We start from the raw sequence: 25,004 nt of genomic DNA on the forward strand, positions 1-25,004 counted from the left end.
AGGGAGATGCGAACAGCCAATAGAGAGTCCAAGGAGGGTTTCTTTGGGACTGGTCTAATGATAACATCTTTCCAGGATGCTGAGACCACTTTCCAAAGAGTCATTTATAATTTCCTTGATAGGTCACTGTCTCCTGGATAGATGTAATTAAGTAATCACAGAGGATAAATGGTAGTTTGGACCCCTCCAAGCACTCTGTAGACCTCTCAGGTTGCAATAACTGAAGCTCTGGTAACTATGCTGCATGAATAGTGATGCTAAAGTCACAGTGAATGCAAATTATTCATCTGCAAAGTACCTTGTAAACATATCAGATGGTATGTTGAGATCTCAATAAAGTTTTAACCTCATCTACACCAAGCAGGTTTTTTGGCATGCTTAAAGCAGCTCCAGTGGATAGCTCTGAGCAGATGCAGGGGTGGGTGGTGGGGAAGTGACTCGAATATAAAACAGGTGGAGTGAGAAATGTGAGTAGACTGGTCTGCTCAGTTCTGTAAAGAGAATGGAGGCTTGTTAGCCTTGGGGATAGGGTCAGGACATCAGGTTTTAACATTCTAGTTCACAGAAAGGAGTGGAGTGTAGAAGACAGAGGAGAAGTCAACATGTGCTGTGTTTTGCCACCATACAGAAGTACCATGACCATTTTTATGCTTCTCAGTTGAAAAATAGACCACAGAGTCTCTTTGTTCATATAGGTACTCATCATGGATCATCCCAGCACACGCATTGTCTCATCCTGTTTTAAGATGTCAGACCTTCTGGCTGAAGGAATCACAAGTGAGTGACTTTGGCAAAGTTCTTGGTGCTCTGTTTCTGAGCAGGTACCTTCCTTCTTCTCTACATAACATTAGCTCTTCCTTCCATCCCACAAATTATGTGTCAATCCAAGCTCAACAGGCTCCTCAGGTTGCTGTCTAGCACCATCCCAACACACTTCACTATGCATCTTGATGCCATTGATTTGAATGTTCATGTGGCCCATGTTTTCTGCAGGCCCTGAGAATTGTTTTGCTCCTTTGTCTTGCACCCATCCCAGACACAACCACCTGATACATATTTGTTTTCTTCAGTTATCGAAGATATTAACAAACGCCGAGAGCCCCTCCCCAGCTTGGAAGCCATCTATTTGCTCAGCCCCATTGAGCCGGTAGGTCCTCAGTCTTGTATCCACTGCCAGTTTCTGGAGAAGGCACAAATTTATTGGAAGGACTGATAGGGGTGGGGGTGTATGTGTGTGTGTGTATGCTGACACTTTTGGCTGTTACTACTTCCTAAGGTCTTTATGGGCTTCATGCAATTCCCACAGGAATTGTGTATGATTAAGGGTGCTTGGTGGCTGATTGAAGCCAAGGGAAGCTAGTAGCAGAATCTCAAGGATGTGTGTTCTTGCTACTAACACACTATTTTCCCCTCTGCAGTCAGTGCGCGCTCTGATAAACGACTTCAAAGGAACACCTACCTTCTCATACAAGGCTGCTCATGTCTTCTTCACTGACAGTAAGTCAAGGGCTGCTCTCAACCATACAGGAAAAGGCTAAATGGGAAGTTTTATGATTTGGAAGATGTAAAGTGTTTTAAAGTTCACCAGGGAGTTCCTGAGACCCTGACAATGACTTGCGTTCCCATGGAAGTGAGTCATAAAATGCAGCAAGAGATCAGGGGGAACAGAGATGAGTTTCCACAGAGAGAAAACTATTTGTTTTACCTGCCAGGAATGGCAAAATGGATGGCTGTCATAAAACATAGTCTGGTCATTGAGCTGTATGGGACATAAGCCCTGGGTTGACTGGGAGAACTGGGGTTCCCTTTCCTATGTGGGGCAAGTTCTTTAAATCTGGATTGGATTAAGAGTTATAAAATTGGAAACATACATTAGACTTCGTTCAAATGCTAGAATTCAGATTCGTCTGCATGAAGCAAGTGGTGGTCAGGATATGCATTTGTTCCATGGACATCCATTGAGAGTGCCAGAGGTAACTCTTTGCTTAGTGTTATGTTTTATATTCTTTTGCTTAGATCTGTAACCATTAGGAATGATAGCTGTTTTCTGTCTTGTTCTGTAGCATCACCTAGCAATAAAGTTTCCCTGTTTAAGAGAACAGACTGTGATTCAGACTCCTCCTCATGCGCCTTAAGCACTCACTCATGCTCAAGCATATATACAAAGGGCTGAAGCAACTGGGAAACTCTGCCCTTTGTATTTTTTCAGAGTTACTATACATAATTCAATTAAAAGCATAGGACATATAAAGCTGATATGAAACTATAAAACCTGGATTAAGTGGTTAAGTGGCGTAGTGGTTAAGAGTGGTTGTTGATTTGATTTGTTGATTTGCTGTTCGTTGGAACAGTCATGTTGTGAGCCGCCTCGAGCCCTTCGGGGATGAAGCGGCCTATAAGTTTAATTAATAAATAATAAAATAAATAAAGAGCAGGGGCACTTTAATCTGGAGAACCGGGTTTGATTCCCCTCTCTGCCACTTGAGCTGTGGAGGCTTATCTGGGGAACCAGATTAGCTTGTGCACTCCAACACACACCAGCTTGGTCACTTTGGGCTTGTCACAGTTCTTTGGAGCTCTCTCAGCCCCATCCCACACACAGGGTGTTTGTTGGGGGGGGGGGGGAGGGAAAGGAGATTGTAAACCCCTTTGAGTCTCCTTAAAGCAGAGAAAGGGGGATATAAATCCAAACTCCTCCTCCTCCCCCTCTTCTTCTTCTCCTCTAGAATACTTAAAAGATGGAATCTAAATAATTACCTCTTTCCCCTCAACAAAAGGTGAGCAAGCAGCATCAGCATTTCCCAGGTCATGGGAGTCATGGATTTCTAACTTAGGGGGGTGGCACAAAAACGAGGAACACAATTTACAGGCATATGAACATGCTACATGCTTGCAAACATACATATAACCAGGGTGGGTTTATAATGAGAAATCCTTGAGGAATAGGAGAGCACCATGCAGCATGAACCCTTCCCATTAAGAATGTGTGTGCCATGCTACTCCCCACATGAAGGGAAGTAATTAAGCAATATGAAAGCCATCCCGTCTTAAAATGAACTCTACCTACAGGCCTTTGGCTGCATAACAAGTGCATATTGTACCACTGTGTAATTTCTTGAGAGATCAAATGCAGGGTTCCATGGACTGTGTGTATTTGAACAACGAAAAAACTAAGATCTGCCCAGTAAAGCTCAGTGAGATGAGGGAATTTCTGCTTCAAAACAGCATTTTTTATTTGTTGGTGCAAAACCTTGATATTTAGTTGACATATAGTTGCTGGGGCAGTATGTGAAGCAGAAATCCTTTGCCACCATTTTGGGAGCTGTCAGGGTGGGCATATTACTAGAATTTTACTGTATAATAAAATGACGTGGGGACATGGGGAGGAGTATTTCTGTAGAGAAACTGGGTAGAACCAACCTCTTCTCATTCTCTTTCAGCCTGTCCAGAGAACCTTTTTAATGAACTGGGCAAGTCTCGAATCATCAAAGCCATCAAAACTCTTAAGGAAATCAATGTTGCTTTCCTTCCCTATGAATCACAGGTGAGGAGTGGAGCAAGCAGAGAATAGGATGTGTGAATGCGGGCCCTCTGTGTCCTTTAACTGGATGCTAAAGAGCTGGGGGCTTTCTATAATGGTTGCGTGAAATTTGAGAAGATTAGCAGAACAATCCCAAACCTGAGCTCTTAGTTACATCATTAAGAATGATATTCTGTCTTCATAACTAGTCAAATATCCCTCTTTTTAGCCCGGGTCCTTTATCAACCAAGTGGGTAATTCATTTGAAGCACTATGAGTAACATACAAGACAAGAAGCCAAACTGCAAAATTAAGTAAAGCAAAAAAAATGGGGGAGAAAGATATAAAAAGAACACCACATGTGGTCACAAGCACTGGATACCCAAATGGGAAATAAATTAATTTTTACTCTGGCCCCATTACTGTTCCTTAGTAGATGTCACAGCTGGTGGTGAACTATTATAAATTTAACAGACACTCATTAAAAATTAAACTTGTAAAATAAAAATTCAAGATGATCAAGGATAAGATCAAATTATTGATACAACTGAATTTCAGTCAGTTCTAGCTTCTAATAATGTTTGTCTTCCTAACACTCTCCTGCCCATTTCCAGTTAAACCTAAAAGCACTCTAAATTCCAAATGTTGCTGCCTGAGTTGCCTGTCAGAGAATGAAGGACCAGGAAAGCAGATGCAGACCTCCCCCGCCCAATACACACACAACTGAGTTCAGCTGCTAGTGCCCTGGACCAATTCAACCTTTCCCTTTATCCAGTGTGGTGCCCTAACTCTCAGATGTGGGATCATGAATACATTTTTTCTTTATGAAGTCCTCCACACCTTAATTATTGTCATGTTGAGTATATTTAGTTACGGAGCTTAAGAATAGCTAAGACTCTGATTTTTATGCAGAAAATGAACAAGGAGTTTTACATTTTCTGATGAAAGCTATCTGTGGTTCAGGAGTTCTCCATTGCCCTTTTCCACTTTTGCTTGTCAGCCCTTTCATCAAACTGTCTTGCAGCTGCTAGACTGTAATACTGCTCTTAACACCTTCAGTAAGCAATCAGAATGTGCTGAAGAGTGCTCCATACATGTGATGAATGACAGTCCCAAAGAGCTCAAGATAATAATGCTAATTGGGGACTTTATGCAGAACTAGAATACCTTACAGGCTTCCCTGAGCCAAGAATCTGACAGCCCTTAATGGTTTAGTGTTGCATATCCAGAACTCATAGATAACCTTTAGCGCCTACCCTAATGATAATGGTGTAGTGTCCCAAGTAAGGAACTACTATCAGATATCCCCTGTCAGGTATGGATCAGTTCACACCCAGAAGAGAGGTGTGATTAGTAGCCTCCAGAAGACTTGTTTTCAGAAATATGCAATTTGTTTTGTGGTAGTCTGTAAAAAATGGTCTGTTAAAATTCTAGCGGCTGAGCTTGTATGCTCTCCTTCTGGGACAAAAAAGTTTAAAATAAATGGGCTCAGCTGTGATTATTCTGTAGCTGCTTCCAGTGAAAAAACATTGCTTGAGCCTTCCGAGTTCAAGGTGCCTTCCTCACTGGGGATGGTAACCTACCTATGTCCTCTGATCCTCTTCTGTCCCTCCAGGTGTACTCACTGGACAGTCCCCAGAGTTTTCACCATCTCTTTAGCCCGTACTGCAGAGAAGATAAGAACAATGAATTGGAGAGGATGGCAGAACAAATCGCCACATTATGTGACACTTTGAAGGAGTACCCGTCAATTCGCTACAGAAAGTTAGTGCAACAGTCTCATGATATGTGGAGGAAAGGGAGTGGGCAAGTAGATTTGCAATATAGAGGTGCTCGTTCTTGGTTGTTGATCATGGAATTAAGAGGGGTGAAAAAGGCCTGAGTGGAGGAGTGAACAAGAACAGGTTTTCCCGCTATCCATAACAACTAGATTATGGGATGAGGAGATACTCTATTCTAACAATAAATAGCAGGATATCTGGATTCTTGCTTTGGGTGAGCCGGCGTGATGTAGATTGTTAGAAGGCTAACTGGGAGATCCACTTTCAAATCTCCATTCAGCCATGTAGCTCATTGAGTGGTCACTTATTATCTTGGCCTACACCCACAGGGTTGTTGTGAGGGGGAAAATGGATAGGGAAGAACCATGTGTGCCACCCTGAGCTCATTCAAGTAACAGCAAGGTAAAAATGTGGTAGTTAGGATTAGGATGTGCAGCCTAGTGGCCCCTGTGCTGTGGGGATTGAAGATGACAGCCAGACAGCAAGGGAGAACTGGCTCAAGTTCCTCAGACAGAAAATCCTCCCTTGCCTCACTGAGTTGCCATTTTCACATATCTGATGGCAAATGCAGGTGCTAAATATAGCCTTGTGTTCTTTTCTTATAGTGGCTCTGAAGATAGCTGTTTGTTGGCTCATGCAGTGTTGGCCAAGCTGAATGCCTTTAAAGCAGACAACCCCACCATGGGAGAGGTGAGCAATGCTGGAACTTTCTCCGAGTCTGTAGAACTAAAGTGGTAGGAGCTGGGGCAGGGGGTGGGGGGAGTGAGAACAATGTTGTTCTTTGTAAGATGGCTGCTCTGTAGGAATGTCATTCAATTTTTCATCCCCGATGTTTGACCAAAACCCCTGTTTTGATTTGACTTCTTTCTCATGAAAACTGAACTTTGTCTCTCTGCTGTCTTGTTCTTTTCATTGGATTTCATAAAATATATTCCCTTTTGAATGTTTGTGCATTAATATGTGAGAATGAAGCACATTATGGTTATGTATGCCGTATGGCATAAAAACAACAAATGAATTCTCCATGCCAGCAAGAAAGCTGGGTGCACTGCAGCTGTTCACAAGGGCCATGCATGGAAACCAGGAAGAGCCATTCCCAAGCACTGGAGGTTGTGCTTCCAAAACGCCCTTAGAGGGCAGTAATCCTTACAAATGACCTGATCTTCAAGCAAAGGCAATAAATCAATCTCTGCGTTGCTCAGTTCTGTTTAGGATAGTAACAGCAGCCCTCCAGCTTACATGGCAGATGCAAGAATGAACAACTGAGTATGAAAAGTGGCCTCTTCAAAGGTCTCCTCTGCAGAAGAACTGCCTTTCAAAACATGTGGAAGAGCACATCTTGCAAATACTACCATTAAGTTCTGACTTATTCTGTTTAATACAATGCTGGGGTGTTCTACCAGATAGCCAGAAAATGTGCTCTTAGGAGTTCCCCTTTGCATCCTCTAGTAAGCAGAGAGACAGTATATTCAGGAGGCTGCCATCTGAGGAATCAAAACACACACACACAGTTGTTGTATGGTTGTGTTTTAATTCTTATTTGAAAGGCTAAAAGATTTTATGTTCTTGTTTCACCTGAGAATAGCATTTGTTTCCACAAGATACAGCTGTATGTGTACTGCTACCCACTGGCTGAAAGGTGCATTGCATACTATGGACAAACCACAAATATGGAATTTCGTCCTTACTCTGACCAGCTTTGCACATGGCTTGGAAATTGAAGCTTACTGCTATGATTGAAAAAGCCTAACATGAACAGGAGCACAGGAGTTGCACTGGGAGGGTAGGGGAACAACCTGCTGCTGTTCTTTTTATAGAATAAAAGGTTTTGTGAACTGGACCTTTCACCAGCTGCCAGTGTGTGTTGCCTGCCCCCACCACCTGCCACCCTCCCCTGTTTCCATTTTTGAGGCAGCGTTATCTTATCACTGTGGCTGCTCCTCAGCTTCCATATCAGCCTCACCCAAGGGCCATACTGGCCAGCAGTGGGACTCCTAAAAAGGCTAGTGATGCAGGTTCCCCTTAACAAAGGGGCTTTCATAAATTGATGGCAAACAATGGGCAACCGCTGGCTGGCTCTGTAGATTGTGCAGCAGTTACTGAGTCATCCCTGCATTAATGGGATTTGCATGCTGTCAAATGGGAAGGGATTTTGTACATTTGAATAATTGCACATTTGAGTGTGCCTGCATGTTGGAGAGACTGCACGCAGCTGGTAGCTAATGAAGCAGCCTAGTTGTGGTGGGAGGGATGACTGCAGTTTGTCCCCCTACATCTGTTTTTGCTATGACAGGCATTCATAAGATGGTTGAGCGTGCTTCCTGGGGAAGAAGCAGTCCGAACTGCGACTGAAGCATACAGTAGTGAGGGACAAGCTAATGTCTCCTCCTCCTTTTGTCACACTTCTCAGGGTCCTGACAAATCTCGCTCCCAACTCCTGATTGTGGATCGGAGCTTTGATGTAGTGTCTCCTCTTCTGCATGAGCTCACCTTCCAGGCCATGGCCTATGACCTACTTAACATTGAGCAGGACACTTACAGGTGAGAGACATGAAGAGGGGGGAGGAGAGGGCTGCCATCACACTGAAACAGCAAGTGTATGTGTATTATCTACCTTTCCCCCCTTTGCTTCTCCATCTCTAAGATATGAATCTACGGGTATCAGCGATTCACGGGAAAAAGTGGTACTTCTGGATGAGGATGATGACCTATGGATGCAGCTACGCCACATGCACATTGCTGATGTCTCCAAGTGAGCACTTGTCCCTCTACACACACACACACACATATGCACATAACCCTTCAGTTCTGACCATCCTACTTGTACCTGAGTGGGTCTTTCCTGTAGCTGTAGGTTTATCTTCACTTCCCAGGGCTGTTTCAGTTAAAGTTCAGGTTTAAAAGAAAGCAGCCTTTTCCTCACCACTTCCAGTGTTGATGTCCTGTGAGCCCTAACCTTCATGAGCCACATGGAACTCTGTCCTTTATTGCAGAGGCTGAGTCCCATCATTGTGGGGTGTTCTGTTGGGCTACATAGCTCTTCTTGATTTAACTTCCTTCCACAGGAAAGTGACTGAGCTCCTACGCACCTTTTGTGAGAGCAAGAGACTCACCACAGACAAGGTAAGGTTTCTAGGCCTGTGTCTATTTGTTATTCTTCCTCCATGGAATTCCAAGAGGCTTAAGTATGGTTCCCAAGCAACATCTTTCCAGTCAGCTTATGAGACAAGCCTTAAGTTTCAACATCAGAACCGTGTTACGTACCTTCATCTCACTGTCTGAGATGAGAAGTCAGTGAGAAGTCAGTGCTTCGAAAACAGGTTTTATTTGCAGAATGTGCGAGGAAGTCAAGGAAGATCTTGGCTTGAGGGGAATAACATTTGGAGAAGTGGTAACAGAGATACCTTGACCCAGGAGAGGTAGAACAAGATTGTTTACGTGAATCCGTAAAACAGCTATTTCTTAAGGCAGTTTAGGAAAAGCCAGCTTTGTCATGGAAAGATTTTCAGTCAGAAAGGATGGGCAGGGAAAGCTGCAGCCACCTATGTTCTCATAGATCACAAGATATAAATGGCTGGGCATTAACCTCTGAAATAGCTGACAAAGCCAAAATACATGCTATGTATCACATGAGGAGAGTCACAGCTGCCTGAACCAACTCTTAGTCAGAGATTCATGTATAGTTTGAAAAAACCACTCCATCACTGCATGTGGCTCCAAAAGTTGCAAGGCGGAAGGATGGCCTTTAGGCTTCCCTCTCATACTATTTTTGCCAGCAGAAATGGCCATGAGGAAGTTGTTTGCCCCTTCTGGCTCCATGTGTCCATTCCAGTGTGGGAAAGAAGCAGTAAGCCCCTCTTTCTGCCTTGCAGGGTTAGGAGCTGCCTGCCGCTGTGAGAAGATTTTTAAAGGGTAATTCCCATGTGAATATAACTGATAGTGGGGTACCTGTGACTCAGTTTGTCGCACATAATGTGTCTTTTGGCCCTTAAGCAAGCATGCTGTTGGAATAGCTGGCTTGACACTGTAAGATAGGGACCTTCATTGCTTGAAGTTCCTTCATTCAGTTTCATGGAGCGTATTGAGTATTTCCAGAAGTTCCAGGAATCTTGGGCCTGGGCAAGCTTCACTGAGATTGATGCCTTCACTCAGATCTTTAGGATATGAAAAACTGGTGATCTGAAATTTCCTATTATTGTTTTGCTTTGGGGGTAATTTATGTTGCACTTATTGCCTGTTCTGTGTCCATCCAGGCTAATATCAAGGATTTATCACAGATCCTGAAGAAGATGCCCCAATATCAGAAAGAGCTTAACAAGGTAAAGTGGCCAAGAAACTGGAGCTTAATTATGGGCTCCTTATTCTTTTTCTGAACTACAAGTGGAAATTCAGGAGAGACAGAAGCCACTTCTACCTTTGGTGAGGCAGATCGGAGAGGACTGTGCTGTACTATACGATGGCACCTGAAGGGACTAACTAATTTGAAAAACAGGAGTTTGCAGATGTCATCTTGGAAAACTGGGAAGATCTCTATTTCAGCAAGTTCAACAGTGCTTTTGGCAAACATAAGAGCTTAGCATATTTCTGTGATGCCCTGTTCCCCTTCCATTTCAGCTCCTGCCCTGTAGTAACTGGCAACATATCCCACAAGGTCTCCAATGTCTAACCCTAGTTTGTTTGTGGGCATTACTGATCCTGAGAAGTTTCTGCATAGAGGTATAACCAGTGCTTCCATGCACGTGGACCTCTTTTGAGTTATTTTGCTGAATAAGCATCCAGAAAAGGGGGGGAAATCGAAACACAACCTGAAAAAGAAGCTACGAACCAAAAACGTTGAGAAGTGTAAAAACTATCCATTAACATATATTAAATATATATTTTATTGTACTTACTACATTCATAACAATAAAACACTATACATAAAAATCTCAATAGAAGATATACATGCATACCTAAAAACATGTAAAATATCACACTATCATAACATATATGACGAACAGCCACAAAACCTCAATTGTAAAGACCTAATCCTATTGGATCTTTTTTCAGAGGTCAGTAAACAACTGACACATACATAGAACTACTATTAATCCATTAATCCTATTTATAGCCTAGTATGTTTTATATAAGTTCTACAAAAAACAATAGCAACAAGATATTCAAAATAGTAAGTTCAAATAGATGTATCAAGATGAATCTAATTATCAAAAAAATGGTGTTCCCATGGGTATCTATGGTTTAAATTACAAATCTTACAGGTTTTTACCCATCAGGTAACTGTTTCACAGAACACCACTTGGCAAACCTAATTTATTTATTTATTTATTTATTTATTTATTTATTTATTTATTTATTTATTTATTTATTATTTGATTTCGTATACCGCCCTATCCCCAAAGGGCTCAGGGCGGTGAACAATATAAAAGCATATATAAACATAAATATATAAAAGTTTAAAATTTTCATTCTAAAACAGTATCCCACGAACCCATATGCAACCCTCCCAAGAAGAGTGATGGGTCCCGATGATGTTAGGGACCCTATACAGCAGGGGGAGGATGAAAGCAGGGCACCCTCAGCGGCTGGTCTCTCCGAAGGCCCGGTGGAACAATTCGGTCTTGCAGGCCCTACGGAACTCTAATGAATGGCAGATAACAAGATATTAAAAATAATACATTCAAATAGATCTATCAGTTTAAAATATCAAAATTAAATAAGATGGGCCTAATTACTTACAAAATAACAACAAATGGTGTTCCCATAGGTATCTATGGTTTATATTGTGAATCTTACAGGTTTCTATTCACCAGGTAACTTTTTCCCAGAACACCACTTGGCAGATCTGATGAATGACATATTATTAGTAAACAATTATAAAAACCTTTTTTTAAAAATCCAACCCTCCCATTCTTAAATAATAATATACTAACCTACCCTGGACTGTGCTAAAATCAACTATGTGTGATCAAGAATATGACTGAATGCAAGAGTAGAAGAATTAAGACATCTTGAGAACCCTTTCTCTGATGATTCTAGTCCTTGGCCTCAAAAATATGGAAACAGCACCTCCAAATTTATCTAAGGAGCTCAACAGGATTTCCCCATGCCTGATGCTTCATTGCCCAGTTTTATGCCTTTCTTGTACCCCTGAGTAGCAGAAGGAGAATAAATGATGCAGATGAACAAAAGTAGATAAACTTGCTTAATTTGCAAACATTGGGTTGTCTTAGTGAAGAATCGATTTGTCTGTTTTGTAGTAGATAACAGCCCTTGTAGTAGATAACAGCCCTTCTTCAAATTCAGCTTTGCCACTGTTTGCCACTGCTGCACCTAAACAGATAGCATGCCAGTGAAAGGAGAAGGATGAATAGGCTTAAGACTGTGGCTGACTAATTAACCTGATTCATTCTTTCTTCTCCATGCTGCAGTATTCCACACATCTGCACCTGGCAGAGGACTGTATGAATAGCTTCAAGGGCACCGTGGAAAGGCTCTGCAGTGTGGAGCAGGTGAGCATGTTAAAAAGGCCACTGGGAGACTAAACCATGGTTTGATAATTTCTGGTTTAATGTGATGCTTGACTGCAGGCTTTCCAAATACTCATGTGGCCTAGTGGGTGCAAAGCTGAGATTTTGAATCAGTTTATTTGTGTCTCATTAGCTGTGGTTTGTACTAACTCTGGTTTGTCATGATATCTAAATACAGAAATCTCAGTTTGTGCAGTAGCACCAGTATTCTCAACCTCCTGTATACACTAAGGCTGCTCTCAAATGTTGCTTAGTGCACTTTCAGTGCACTTCAGCAGTCATTTACAGTTATTGCTAAAGTGCGTTATCCAATGTGTGTGAAAGCAGTTTCTGTAAAGCAACTGTGCCTTATCTCTGCTAGTGAGCGCTTATCTACCACGTGCTCTAGAGATTACAGTCACTCCCAAGGGAAAACACAAAAAGCAACAAAGGCTGGTTGTAAAATGTCTCTCTTTTCCAGAGTTTAGAATTTTGGGATGTCGGTAAGCAGCTAGATAGCAAAGGAGACAGACTGACTGCCCTTGGCCAAGAGCAAGGAGGAGACAAGGATTATCTCCTCCCCACTCCCATTCCTAATTTATTGCAACTGACCAACTGCAAACAGGTGACCGACTTAGAGCTGACTTAGGCAATGCAAGGGAACATAGTATCCAGTGATGATTTTTGGAGGTGGGAAAGGAGGCAAGCAGTAGACTAATTAGGATTTACAAAATAAACTGTGGTCTGTCTTATATGGTAAACTAAGCCACTCTTTGTGGAATAAGCTCTGGTTAGACAATACCTGGGAGCAGTGGAGAAGCTCTGCAAAAACCATAAGGCTCTCACAGTATTCAGGCAGGCATACACAGAGAAAATATGCCATGGGCTCTTGGTTAATACTTTGCTCTTTTCTGGGGAGATGAGACTGTGGCTACATTGCAGCCCTGTTGAACTGTTGCTCTTTAAAGCAACTAAAAGGGGGAATTCTTATTTCCTAGGACCTTGCCACAGGAACAGATGTGAATGGAGAAAAGGTCAAAAATCCTATGAAGAATATTGTGCCAATTGTCCTGGATCCCAGTGTGTCAGCATTTGACAAAATTCGCATTATTCTGCTCTGTGTCTTTCTCCAGAATGGTACTTCCTATTCACTTTCTGCCCTCCAAGCAACTATAGGGGCTAGGGTAAAAGAAAGGAAAAGTAGATTTCATGCAGCCTATTGTTCTTGCTCTCTGCAAAAATACACCAACCTAGCTTGTGCCAACCTATTGTCAGATCTAGGCTCAAGTGTGTTTTGAGACCTTAGGGACACTGTCTTCCTAACATGCAAGCCACAGTAAATTTGAGACTAGACTGTTGTGATGCACTGTACATTGGTCTCCCCTCAAAATCAACTCAGAAACTTGAACTGGTCCAGAATGTCAAGGCTTGGCTCATAACTGGAGCTAGACAAGAGTGTGCACATTAGTCCCATACTGCAGACAGTCCGTTGGCTGCCCATCTGTCACCCAGCTCAGTTTAAGGTATTAGCTGTCACATACAGAGCCCTTTATGTCCTTGGCCCATCTTAGTTGCAAACCACCCCTCTCTCTGTGTTCTACCATGACAACTTTGTTCAAGTCAGCAGGGGTTTCTGCCGGTGAAAATCAGCAAATGGGCAAAATTAACAATTGCTCATACAAATACTTTCTCCATTGTGCTTCAGCCTTCTGGAACAGTTTGTCCGAGGGCATCAGGAAACCTGCTGTTCTGACTTTCCATAACTATGCAAAACTGAAGTATTCCAGAGTTTTTTTCAGGGCAAGTAATAAGATTGCACTATACAAAAGGATTTTACAAATTTGTTTCAATAAATGATTAGGGACTATGGTCTATACTGCCATACATAGCTTATTGTAAGCAGGATCCTATTCATGTAATTTCTGTATGTCTTAATGTGTCATGTGAATACTTATACGATGTATAAGTTATTTCTGGTGTCTCCATACTTCTAAAATCCTAATGCATCAGTTACTGAATATTCCATTTTGTCAATTGTACTGACTCACTATGTGTAATCCGCCTTGAGTCCTTGTGACAAAACCAGACCATAAATAGCATTAAATAAATGACTCCTAAACCCACCAATACACATCACATGCTGGATGCTTGCATGCCTCAAATGTATTGTGGAAGGGGGTCTAGTCTTTGAGCTGATGACCTAAGACCAGGTATGAAATCTTCAAGTCCCTTTTCTCAGTTATATTCCCTTGGCACAGGCATCAATGAAGAGAACCTTTTGAAGCTCATCCAGCATGCCAACATACAGCAGGAGAGAGATGTCCTCTACAATATGCACTGCTTGGGTGCCCCCATCATGCCAGAGGTACTTAATTTTCATGCCACATCATACATGCTGCCAAAGTAGCTCTACCAAGGCTTTTCTGAGGAATAAGAGCTGGTTCATGGAATGTGTATACTATCACCAGTGTGATTTGGGGGCCATGAAAAGTGCTGGAGGTATGGGGTGGGAATAACTTCTGGGTTTTCTGTGAAGATGGGTTTCCCTGAGGGAGGGATGCAAGTTCCGTTATGTCTGCTGGTCTGTCTCTTGGCTCAACCTGCTCTGTGTTCTTTTTCTTTCTTGAATCTCTCTTTGGCCAGAAGAGCTGGGGCCACTTAGGTAAGCCATCAGTCTCATTGCTGCCTTTGACACTCCTACTCCATTTCCTTGATCTTCAAACCCCCCCCCCCCCCCCGCCCGCCTCCACATACCTCCGGTTCTGATCACCCATTACTGATTCTCTCCTCGCAGGACAGTGGACAAATGAAACCTGTGAGGAAAGTGAGGTTGGAATCTACCTACCAGCTCTCTCGATGGACCCCCATTCTTAAGGATGTCATGGAGGTAAACAGGGAGCAGGGGAAGGGGAGGTTCAGGGAGGGAGTGATTATCCTTGCATCACCTGTTACAGGAGGCTTCAGGGATTCACTGATGAAGCATCTGTCTCTAGAGGCTGAGCAGCTATGTAACAGAGGATTCACTGTGATAGGCAGGTTCAGAACAGTGTTGTCTATATAAGAAATGGTGAGACCCAAAGAGGACTTGATACTGTGTGGCATGTAAAACAATATCTCCTGTCCTTGGTTAGGCACTGGAGAACCAGGATCACAGGAAGGGATACCTTTCTTTTTCTTCCCCCTTCCCAGTCACGATCATTAAGAGATCAATTGTGCAGATTTGGGCAATAGAGTGGCAGGAGGCCATTGTGCGGTAAAGCACCCTTGCTTGTGTGCTTAATGTGATATTGCACCGTGCTTCACTCTCCTCCAGGTTCTTTTCAGCATTCTAATGAGACCAAGGGAAACCATGCACAATATTGATTAGATTTATGAATCAAAACTTATTTATTAAACACAGTAGCCCGTTATCCTAGCAATAGGGTAAAGCTTATACAAAACATGTTACGTTACCTCACTCAGTGGCATTGATGGTAACATCTGAAGGCTGCAATGTAGCTAGCCATTCATTTCAGTGGTAGAGGACATGATTAGATTGGATCTTCTCTGTGATAGCAGAGAAGAAGCAGACACTCACATTTTTGTCTAGCTTCACTTCTGTTGCATTGGCAAGTATAGCAGAAAACAGAGTTCTTATTGCTTTCATTAGGCAGGTCAAAAAACAAGTCATTCCATCTTCCTACAACTGACTCTTTTATATGTGCTCAGGCCACATGTGTTCAAGATAAGCTGACATTCACATACACAGATGAAGAAACAGCTTAAGCAAGATCTACAGTCCTCGCTAGCTCCAGCGTGAATTTCCGGTCCAATGTTATATATGTTGTATAGCAATCAGTTACCTACTGAACAATCATTTACTAGATAGTTCGCCAAATTTCCAAACATTCCTAGTACAACTAATTTTCATAGGTGCCTTGGCTAGTTTTGACTACAAATTAATTCTCTTTTGGTTCTACCTGTTAGAGGATGATACTTATCCAAAGGTTTGCAGTAAATGGCTGTGTCTCGTATGACCAGAACTTGGCAATTCTTCTTAGTCTGCATGCCCCCTTTACAAATTTCCCATATTCTGTTGTACACTGCCCGGAGCCCCTCGGGGATAGGGCGGTATAAAAATCGAAATGATAGATAGATAGATAGATAGATAGATAGATAGATAGATAGATAGATAGATAGATAGATAGATAGATAGATAGATAGATAGATAGATAGATAGATAGATAGATAGATAGATAGATAGATAGATAGATAGATAGATAGATAGATAGATAGATAGATAGATAGATAGATAGATAGATAGATAGATAGATAGATAGATAGATAGATAGATAGATAGATAGATAGATCATCAGTAACCTTTGAACCTTTAATTCCTTATCCAAGTTCTTTAACCCCTAAATTCCAGAGATCATGGATGACATGAATGAAACACTTTGAAGCTACATATTTGATCGCATCTCCTAGAACAATGTGCAAATGCTTTAAGATTGAGACTCAGATCAGCCTACCTATAGTGAAGTCACCTGGATTCTTGTATTTCCCTTCCTTGGCCCATTCAAGCAGCACAGATTGCATTTTGCTAGGTGCTTGCTGCCTCCTTTTGCTCTGTTCCCAGGCACTCATCAGAGATTGCTTTCCTATATGTGTTCTCATGGATGAGACTTTTACATATGATCTGATTGGGCTTGTGCCATGGCCACTTTCCATCTCAAGGCATGGGATGCTTCAGCCACTGTTGCTGTCCGGGACTTTTGTTTTCTTGACTGTGATTTTGATACTGCCCTCTTGAGAATTTGTGGACAGGCAGTAGGCCCAGTTAATCCAATCAAGGAAACCTTTTCATCCGCCTACCTCCCAGCCAGCTCCATGGATCTTTGTGAGATGGGCTGGATGAAATGTTAAGCTCAATGAAGTCAATGAACAGGATTAATGTGAAAGTCCCTATTATAAAGCTTTACTCTGTTATCATATAGTCTAGGCTCGTTCACAGAGCCAGCATGCAGACCAATGAGCTGAGAGTTGCATAGCAATGATCCCGTCTCCTGGGGGATGAGCTGAGAGTAATGCTTTGAACAGGGCGGGCCAAGGGTACTTTTGCACCCAAAGAGATTTTTGGGTAGCAAATGGTAAATCACGAAGCCTTGAAATGGCAGTGCAAGATGTCGGATATAATCTGCCTTATGGTCCTTTCTGTGTTGTTAGGTTAGCCTTCCCATTCTGTCTTCCAGCATTCAGGAGCTGGGTTTACCCTTGCCTTTTCTTTTTCAGATCACTGAATGGCTCACCTTATACCTTGGTCTCTTTTTGAAGTCACACTGGATGATGTAATTAGCTCTGGAGCCTTATTTATGTTTTCCACCTAAGTAGGGAGCTGACCTCATCTGTGCTCTGTGTTTTCACAGGATGCCATTGAAGACAAGCTGGACAAGAAGTTGTGGCCTTACGTATCTTGCCCTACCCCAGGCCCCTGCTCTCAAGCTGCTGTGAGGTGAGCAAAAGTGACACCATTTGTGATGCTTGTTTATCCCCACTTCATCACCGGCATGTATACACATACACATAAGCACTCATTTGTATTTGTGTTCTAGTTGTTGGTGTTTCTTTTGGGAGGAAAATGGGGAAAATGTACTGGCTAGTAGCCTCTGCAAGACTATAACACTTTCTGAGCCGCAGGGCAGTTAAGAACCAATGCGAGAAATAATTGGAATGGTATGTTGAGCAGCTTGTTTATTGTCACAAGTCTTTCTGGGAAACCTTGTAATGTATTTTCCTGTTCCTAGAACTGCCATACTTTTATGCACCCTAGAAAATGGCTGCCATATTGCTATAAGAGTACACAGTGGGGCTGACTACTCAGGCACCAAATAAAGAAGGCATATGATGAAGCTCAGGGACACCTGGGGTTCAATGGTCTTTGTGGATGGCTTCAAGAGGAAGCAAAAGGGAACTGCTCTTATTTTGTGAATTCTGTTGCATCAACCCTTTGTCCAAGGCTCCAGAGCTTTAGATCTATAGCTGTAGGTATGAAGCCTCTTTTGTCCAAACTTTTTATCATTGTACTTCTCTTCTTTTATTGGAGGTAATATCTGTTGCTTTGCTCAAATTCACAATATCTACCTTGAAAGCTGTTAATATGCCATTATCTGAAGTAAAAGGACACTGGAACAATGGGTATAAGACTGAGCTCATGATACAGTCAGTCTTCCTGGGAGCAACTGGTCCAGCATGGAAGAAAATGGTGTCTATCTGAACTTCTTCTGGCCATCAGTTTTCTTGTAGCAGGTCCCCAAATCATGTATGCATCTCTCTTCCACAGTGCTCGCTTTGGTCACTGGCATAAGACCAAGACAGCAACCGAGTACCGGACAGGACCCCGTCTCATTCTCTATGTGGTAGGGGGAGTTACCATGTCAGAGATGCGTTGTGCCTATGAAGTCACAGAGGCCACTGATGGCAAGTGGGAGGTGTTGATTGGTAAGTGTGTCATGGGGGCAGTGGGGCTTGACTAAGGCAAAGCTAGCTCTTTAGGGTAGGAACCATTTAGGAGAGTCAGAGAATGCTCGTCAAAGAAGAAGAAATATTACTGCATATGTTGGGACATGTAATTGCCACTCAAACAGAAGGATGATCATCTCAGTCAAAGATCAGAATGCATGCCATTAAGGTTCGGCTGTTCACAGGTTATCTGGGACTAAACAAGAACTTTTTGGGAATGGCTGTAGAAAGTAAGCAGTACACCTACCAAGCATATCTAGCCGGGTGTAATTATTTTGTTGCGAAAGGAAGGATTTGCTTACAATGTCTTCTGCTTGTTTCTGTCCAAACTGTTTTGACCTTGTTTATCAACTTCCCAGGCATAGCTTTGTTGAGAATGGCTGTCTCCTTTGTGTGCCCTAATGCTGGTGAACTGAAATCTGCTCCAAATTGTCTCACAGTTCACAGAAAGAAACTTACTTGCTAGGTCTTTTTTAAAGTTTTAGAGGCAGGAGCAAGTTATCTTGGATATGCTTAAAATTTCAGCAGTAGCTCCCTATGTGGGAGGTGGCTAGTGAAAAGTGACTTTGGTGGGTGCTAACAGTGAGAGTCAGCATGATCCAGCGGTTAAGAGTGGCAAACTCTAATCTGGAGAACTGGGTTGGATCCCCCACTTTTCCACATGAAGCCTGCAAGTAACCTTGCAATAGTCACAGTTCTGTCAGAACTCTCCTAGCCCCTCCCACCTCACAGGTTGTCTGCTGTGGGGAGGGGGAAGGGGAGGTGATTTTAAGCTTTGAGGTATAGAAAAGCAGGGTATAAAAACCCCAGTTCTTCTTCAATTATGATTGGGGTTTTTTGTGGCCCATGTAACTCCAGCGGGTTTAATGTGACTTCTGGTGGGTCAGCAGAGCTCACAACTGCATGGACTGTGATGGGTACCTATGGTAATTGGGTACATGTGTTTCTTCTTGGCTGCGCAGGCTCCTCCCACATCTTGACACCCAAGCAGTTCCTAGAAGATGTGCGTAACCTGACTGAACAGACTCCACTGAAGTCCTAAAAGGATCTCTGGCTCCCAAGAGACTTGCTGACAGCCGCTCTGTGTATTTATCTGCTGGGATAAAGATGTTCTCAACCAGATTCCCACTCCAATGCATCTATCTCTGCTTTGGTCCTTTTAAGACTGGCCCTCCACCTTGTGTTTCCTTAAAGAATGAATCTGACATGGAAGAAGCTCAACTAAGATTCGGTCTCAAGATGGGTCCAGCTACCTGTTATTAGTTCCTGTACTCTTACTGTGATGAGGTTTCTGGTTGCACTTTATCTCCTCTTGCCTTCTTTCCCTTTGCCCCCTCAAAACAGGGGAGAAGAGCAGAAGCTGCATCCTTAGTGATGCTTTTGTTTCTCAGCTGAGGAAAATATCAGCTGCCTTCCGGGAAAAGAACTGCTTTGACCCCTCTCCTCGCTGTTTGTGATTGACAGGCTCCTCCAAAATTCTGATTTTTTTTCTGTGAAGAAAAATGCCCTCTGTAAAAGAACAAATTGCCGGAGGGATGTTGAGGAAAACTGTATGAATGAATTCAGGAACATTCCACTGACAAAATCCTCAAAGGAAAAAAAGAACAGCAGAGGTCGTAATCATCCCTGGATGCTCAACACGGCAAACCTAGCAGCGTTGTTAACAGCCTGTAAAAAGTAAAGGTCGCACCTCCTACTTCATAATGACTTAGCTGACGTATCTGCAGAGAGCCATGTATATTTCTTGTGTCACAAGAATTGTATAGCTCTAATTAAGAGGTACAGAGTCTGTAAAATAAATGTGAAAAGTAAGCATCTTTGTATAATCTGTTTTGCAATTTGAAGTCAAATGGTAATAATTCTGGCTGGACAGTAACAAAACCATGTCTGCAGCCAAGATGAATGTCCCAACACAATATTTGGTGGTTTTACTCTTTTCCACTCCTTTGTTATTTTATGCATACTTCTCTTGCCTGTGTCACTTCCTATTAGAAGCCTGTAGGTCAAAACTTCCCCCTCTGCCTATGGAAAGCTGACATGTCAGGAAAAAGGGTTCTAGCCTAGTTTTCTCCTGATTTGTTGGCTCTCTGTAGGATGTCCTGCTATAGAATAGAAGGGCAGTCAAACATGCAGTCTCCCATCTGCGTTGTGTAGTAGTGAAGGAGGACTGCGCTAGATAAGTTTTCCAAAATGTTTAATTTGGCTTCTAGTTTTTTATATGATGTGTTTAGTGTGGACAAATTCAACACTTTTCATTATAATGCTGCCAACGGGCTCTTCGCAAAGATGCCTGAAGCATTCCCTTTGGCTGTCTTGTGAGAGGATGTAATTTTGTTTCCAGATGTGATGACCCAGATGGTCTCTTGTATAGATGGCTTTTAAATCTGTTCAGTTTAAAAGTCTCACGTTGGCTGTCTGCAAGATGTTGCGTTAGGACAGTAATCACTGCACATATCCCACAGTTGGTGCACCTCAAAACAGGTGCTATAATTTCTAAAAATCTAGAATTAGAATACCTGTTTCCACAGCACACAGCAAAAATTAAATTTGCACTACAATGAAACGTTTAACTTCAACACTATCCTTGAAGAAAATGAAATGCAGTGTGCATGAATATCTATGTGTAATTACTGTAATTTTTCAAAACTTTTACCAAAACTTTCCCTTTGCAGAGATGGCTATGAGTTTATAAATAGTAAGACTGGTGCAAACGGAAGAAATAATTAAATTTGGAAGTACTTGTATGTTGTAGACTTCTGTTTCATTTCTGCAGATACAATAATGGGCTGAGAGAACTGTTCATGCCACCCCCCCCAGTGTTGACCTAGGCCATTACATGACTGGCTTGATTTCTATGGGGGAGGTGCATTATGGGGGGAACTAAGGAATGAGGCAATTCCCTATTTAGTGTGTACCAATATTTGCCTCCCTTTTGAATCTCAAATGACATCATAGTCTCATGTAATCCTTTTCTCATCTTTGCATTTCCCTCCCCTTGGAGTGTGAACACTGCCAAAAAAATAATCTTAGTTCATTTATCAAAACATCTGCATCCTCCTTTTACAGTGGGAGAAAAATGGAAGCAAAATGTTGGAGACTTCTTCACACACTACAGTTTTTAACATCTTATATGCGTTTGTAACGTTTACGCCTGCCATGCCTGTACTATAATCAACACCCAGAACTGGCTGTTACTTTCTGAGAACTGTGTATGTGGTGGCAAAGCTGGCTTTACTACCCTGTAGTGTGTAAACGGGTCTTGGTTCATGCCTGCTGAATTTCACCTTCCACCCCACCCACCCCTTACAGGGCTGGCTTCTTTTCTTGATATGTGAGGTAACCAGTGGCTGTCTGGCTGCTGTCCATCCATTGCATGATGAGAAAGGTCAGGACCCCAGCAGCCTGGCTTGGCATGTTTACTTGGTGTCCTGCTGCAGAGCTGCCTGAGACACCCCCAGCACAATCTGCTCAGTGGAGAGCTTTTAGTCCTGATCCCTACTTGGAAATTATCATCTGCAATTAATATCCATTTAGATAATTGTTGCACAGCAGCTGCTGTGTGGGCGGATAGTAGATTGGGGTGATGAATTAGTGTTAGTGTTTGGTTGAAAGGCCCTAACACCTGGATAGGTTTGGACCTGGCCATGAGAGGTAGGAGAGGACTAAGTCAATAACATTGTGTATGTGTGTGTGAGTGTGTTTTAGGAAATCTCTTCCCCACAACCATGCTCATTAATCCTTGAGCACAAGCAAGAAAGCCCCCTGCAGTTCTCCCCATGGTCCTAAAGGGACTTGGTATCTGGGAAGACATTGGCCCTTTGTTGCATTGACACTAAGGACAGTTGGCAGGGTGAATTTCCAGCTTTCAGTTGATGGAGGTAGTTCATAAGGGCTTTGCCAGTAGATACCATGGCTGGCCAATTGAGAAAGTAGCTAAACCAGGACACCCACAGACAAGGTGGGGGGTCTTAACATGCTTGGGGACTTTCCCAGATATTCAGAGATATCAGACTTTGTAAATAGTCCCCCCCTCCAAAAAAAACCTCCCCCCAAAATAGTCACACACACACACAAAAACTCCAAATGGCTAATGGGGACTGGAAGAAATACTGAGAGTGGTCAAGAGGGTGGAGGAAAAGGAAGTCTGCTCAAGTCCCCTCCCCTGAGAGCTAATTAAATCCTGGATGTGGGATTTGGGGCTATGTATTTCTTTCCCACAGTTTGTCCCACAGTTTTATCTGGCTTTCATGCCTGTAAAGGTAACGACTTTCCCAAACCCTGTGGCAAAATTCATGAGTCTCCAGTCTCTGTTTAACAGTAATTGTTGTCACTATCAGTATTCTAGTCTACATCAGAACTGGCCTGCATTTCTAGCCTGCAAGAGAGTGCCTTCCATCACCAGCTTACCCGTGTAGCACAATAAGGATAACCTGTACTTCAGCTTCAGGCCTACCCAGCTCTTGCTACCCCTGTTTCCCCGAAAATAAGACATCCCCTGAAAATAAGACGTAGTAGAGATTTTGCTGAAGTGCTAAATATAAAGCATCCCCTGAAAGTAAGACGTAGCAAAGTTTTTGTTTGGAAGCATGCCCGTCGACCAGAGCATGCAGCTGTGGAGCGGAAAAATAAGACATCCCCCAAAATAAGACATAGCACATCTTTGGGAGCAAAAATTAATATAAGACACTGTCTTATTTTCAGGGAAACGGTATATTAAACACAGGAGACTTGAGATTCAGTGCTCACCATCCTTGGCCATCTCAATAGAATGACTTTCTCCAACCTGTCTTGCTTCTCATCAAGATCCCAGCACAATCCTTCACATTTCACATAGGACTAACTAAGGAGACAAAACAATCATTCCCATCTTTTAGTGCTATTCATTAATTTTTTTGTTAACTTTTTTAAAGGCAGGTAGATCTTTGCTGTCAGTGAAGAACAGATAATCTAGCTTGTTATTTTCCTTGATAACAAAACTGTAAAGCTTTAACTGGTACATTAATAAATTAGATCGCTGCATGTCAGATTTAGTACAGGCAGGTGCATGCTTTAAGCCCAGTGGTTCTGTTGTGCTGTTAACAAGTTAACAAGTCAATCACCGTTTCAGTGAATCAGCTATAGTAGGATTTATAGTGGTGCAGAAGCAAACATTTAATCCTCTGCTTTTAATTTCAAGATTTCCCCTGATTATTGAACACACCTCACTGATGCTTACTTATTTACATAACATGAAATGTTCAATGTATTTCATGCTCATTATCCAAATAATGCCTACTGCAGTCTTTTTAAGTACGGCAAATATTTTGCTGCAATTTTTGAGCCATGAATCAATTGCTGATTAGGACCAAGGAAACTTGGTGTATTGAACTCACCTCCAGCCAGAAGGGAATTAGAGTAACCCCACCTAAGACTGCAGGTATTACTCTGAGTGAATTATTTCCTGTCTCTCTCAGTGTTTCTTTCTATAACCATGTCCTCTTGTTTTCAGTCAACAGTATCGGTGCCAGTGCTTCCTTTTTACAGGGATCACACTGTCATGCCTTTTAGGGATATTAGGACGAGACTTAGTACTTGCTATGGTCCCAGTAACTGATTCCTCTTGGGAGTAGGGATAGGGGGTGGCTTTTGCTATTTTTACAGTTATGCAACTTGCCATTAATGCTGTTTAAAACCTTGTAGGCAATCAGGGTCCAAAGCTGTTTAAAGAGTGACTTTAGAGATGTTCCTTTGCTTAAAATTAAATCTCATTTCCTAATTACTGGAGAGGCTCCAGCAACACCTCCTGGACCCCTCAGCTCTGTGCCAACCAGTCTGCGCACCAGGAAGGCGGGGATGCCACTGATTAATTTTTCTGCATAAGAGAGCACTCTTCTCAATTACAGCAAGACTTTGAACCTATTCAAGCCTGTTCGGTCTGCCTAAGTAGGGATTCTAAACCTCGCTCACTGAATCACACCCCACTTACCTTACTGTTTCTCCTAAACTGGTATCATGTCTTTAAAAGGAAGTTGTTGGTCATGAAGGTGAAATGTATTCAAATAGGAACAGAATGCTCGTGCTCCAAGACAATATGGTGCCATTTATGCTTATTTGTATTGCACCGTTTTGAAAGTGCTTTATGGTAGCCAATTGTGTTCAGGCTTCCAATAGCTTTGTAAGCAGGGGAAGACTGGGACCTTAAAACATGTCAGGAAGGGCCAGTCTTGTGGTGCCTGTGACACTGCAGCACTGCACAGATTGCTTTGCTCTGACCTGGCCACAGGTGATGACATGTGTCAGCTCTCTTATCACCTCCTCTGTGTTGCTGCCAGCTGGGTCCAAGCAGAGTGGCCTTTTTGGTACTGTCAGTGGTGCTGGGCCTCAGCTTGGCTTGCTCCTGGTCCTCCGTGGCCCATCGAGAACATTCCTGGCAAGTTAAAGGTTTGATCTGCCTTGGCATGTAAGACTGGTCACTTCCCTCCCATTTTGCCATTTGAGAGCTGAGTCCTACTTGATCTAGGGTTGATTCCTCACCGGGAAATTCAATCTAGATCAAACCAAGTTTGACAAGAAACTGGACCTTTTCATCGAGGTTTCAACCTCCCCACTGCAGAATGCACTGGCGGACCTGCCTAGGGACAAAGGGTACCCTTTGTCCCCGGCGCCTGAGTACACCAATTTTCGGTCACGATGTTTGAGTCACGTGGGGAAGCCAACAGA

At 42.6% G+C, this 25,004-nt stretch overlaps 1 protein-coding gene across 2 annotated transcripts in view; it reads left to right on the forward strand.

Moving 5' to 3' along the window:
* Positions 1 to 21,049, forward strand: part of STXBP2 (syntaxin binding protein 2) — a 44,118-nt gene extending 23,069 nt beyond the window's left edge. Inside the window, exons 3-19 of one of the 2 annotated variants that reach the window (XR_007244018.1) lie at positions 696 to 777; positions 1,071 to 1,147; positions 1,419 to 1,497; positions 3,441 to 3,544; positions 5,136 to 5,284; positions 5,907 to 5,991; positions 7,712 to 7,842; positions 7,946 to 8,053; positions 8,367 to 8,424; positions 9,555 to 9,620; positions 11,730 to 11,810; positions 12,806 to 12,944; positions 14,066 to 14,172; positions 14,451 to 14,469; positions 14,602 to 14,694; positions 17,213 to 17,298; positions 18,127 to 18,177. Coding sequence is in view for 1 of the 2 variants with exons in the window: in XM_048490921.1 (XP_048346878.1) it covers positions 696 to 777; positions 1,071 to 1,147; positions 1,419 to 1,497; positions 3,441 to 3,544; positions 5,136 to 5,284; positions 5,907 to 5,991; positions 7,712 to 7,842; positions 7,946 to 8,053; positions 8,367 to 8,424; positions 9,555 to 9,620; positions 11,730 to 11,810; positions 12,806 to 12,944; positions 14,066 to 14,172; positions 14,602 to 14,694; positions 17,213 to 17,298; positions 18,127 to 18,284; positions 19,268 to 19,347 (1,683 nt within the window). In the remaining variant the exon portion in view is untranslated. Of the gene's footprint in view, positions 1 to 695; positions 778 to 1,070; positions 1,148 to 1,418; positions 1,498 to 3,440; positions 3,545 to 5,135; positions 5,285 to 5,906; positions 5,992 to 7,711; positions 7,843 to 7,945; positions 8,054 to 8,366; positions 8,425 to 9,554; positions 9,621 to 11,729; positions 11,811 to 12,805; positions 12,945 to 14,065; positions 14,173 to 14,450; positions 14,470 to 14,601; positions 14,695 to 17,212; positions 17,299 to 18,126; positions 18,285 to 19,267 lie in introns of those variants that run through there. The other variant, XM_048490921.1, reaches the window with a different exon arrangement.
* Positions 21,050 to 25,004: the final 3,955 nt, after the last annotated feature.

This window comes from Sphaerodactylus townsendi, linkage group LG03 (assembly GCF_021028975.2).
Source record: "Sphaerodactylus townsendi isolate TG3544 linkage group LG03, MPM_Stown_v2.3, whole genome shotgun sequence".
Lineage (NCBI taxonomy): Eukaryota > Metazoa > Chordata > Lepidosauria > Squamata > Sphaerodactylidae > Sphaerodactylus > Sphaerodactylus townsendi.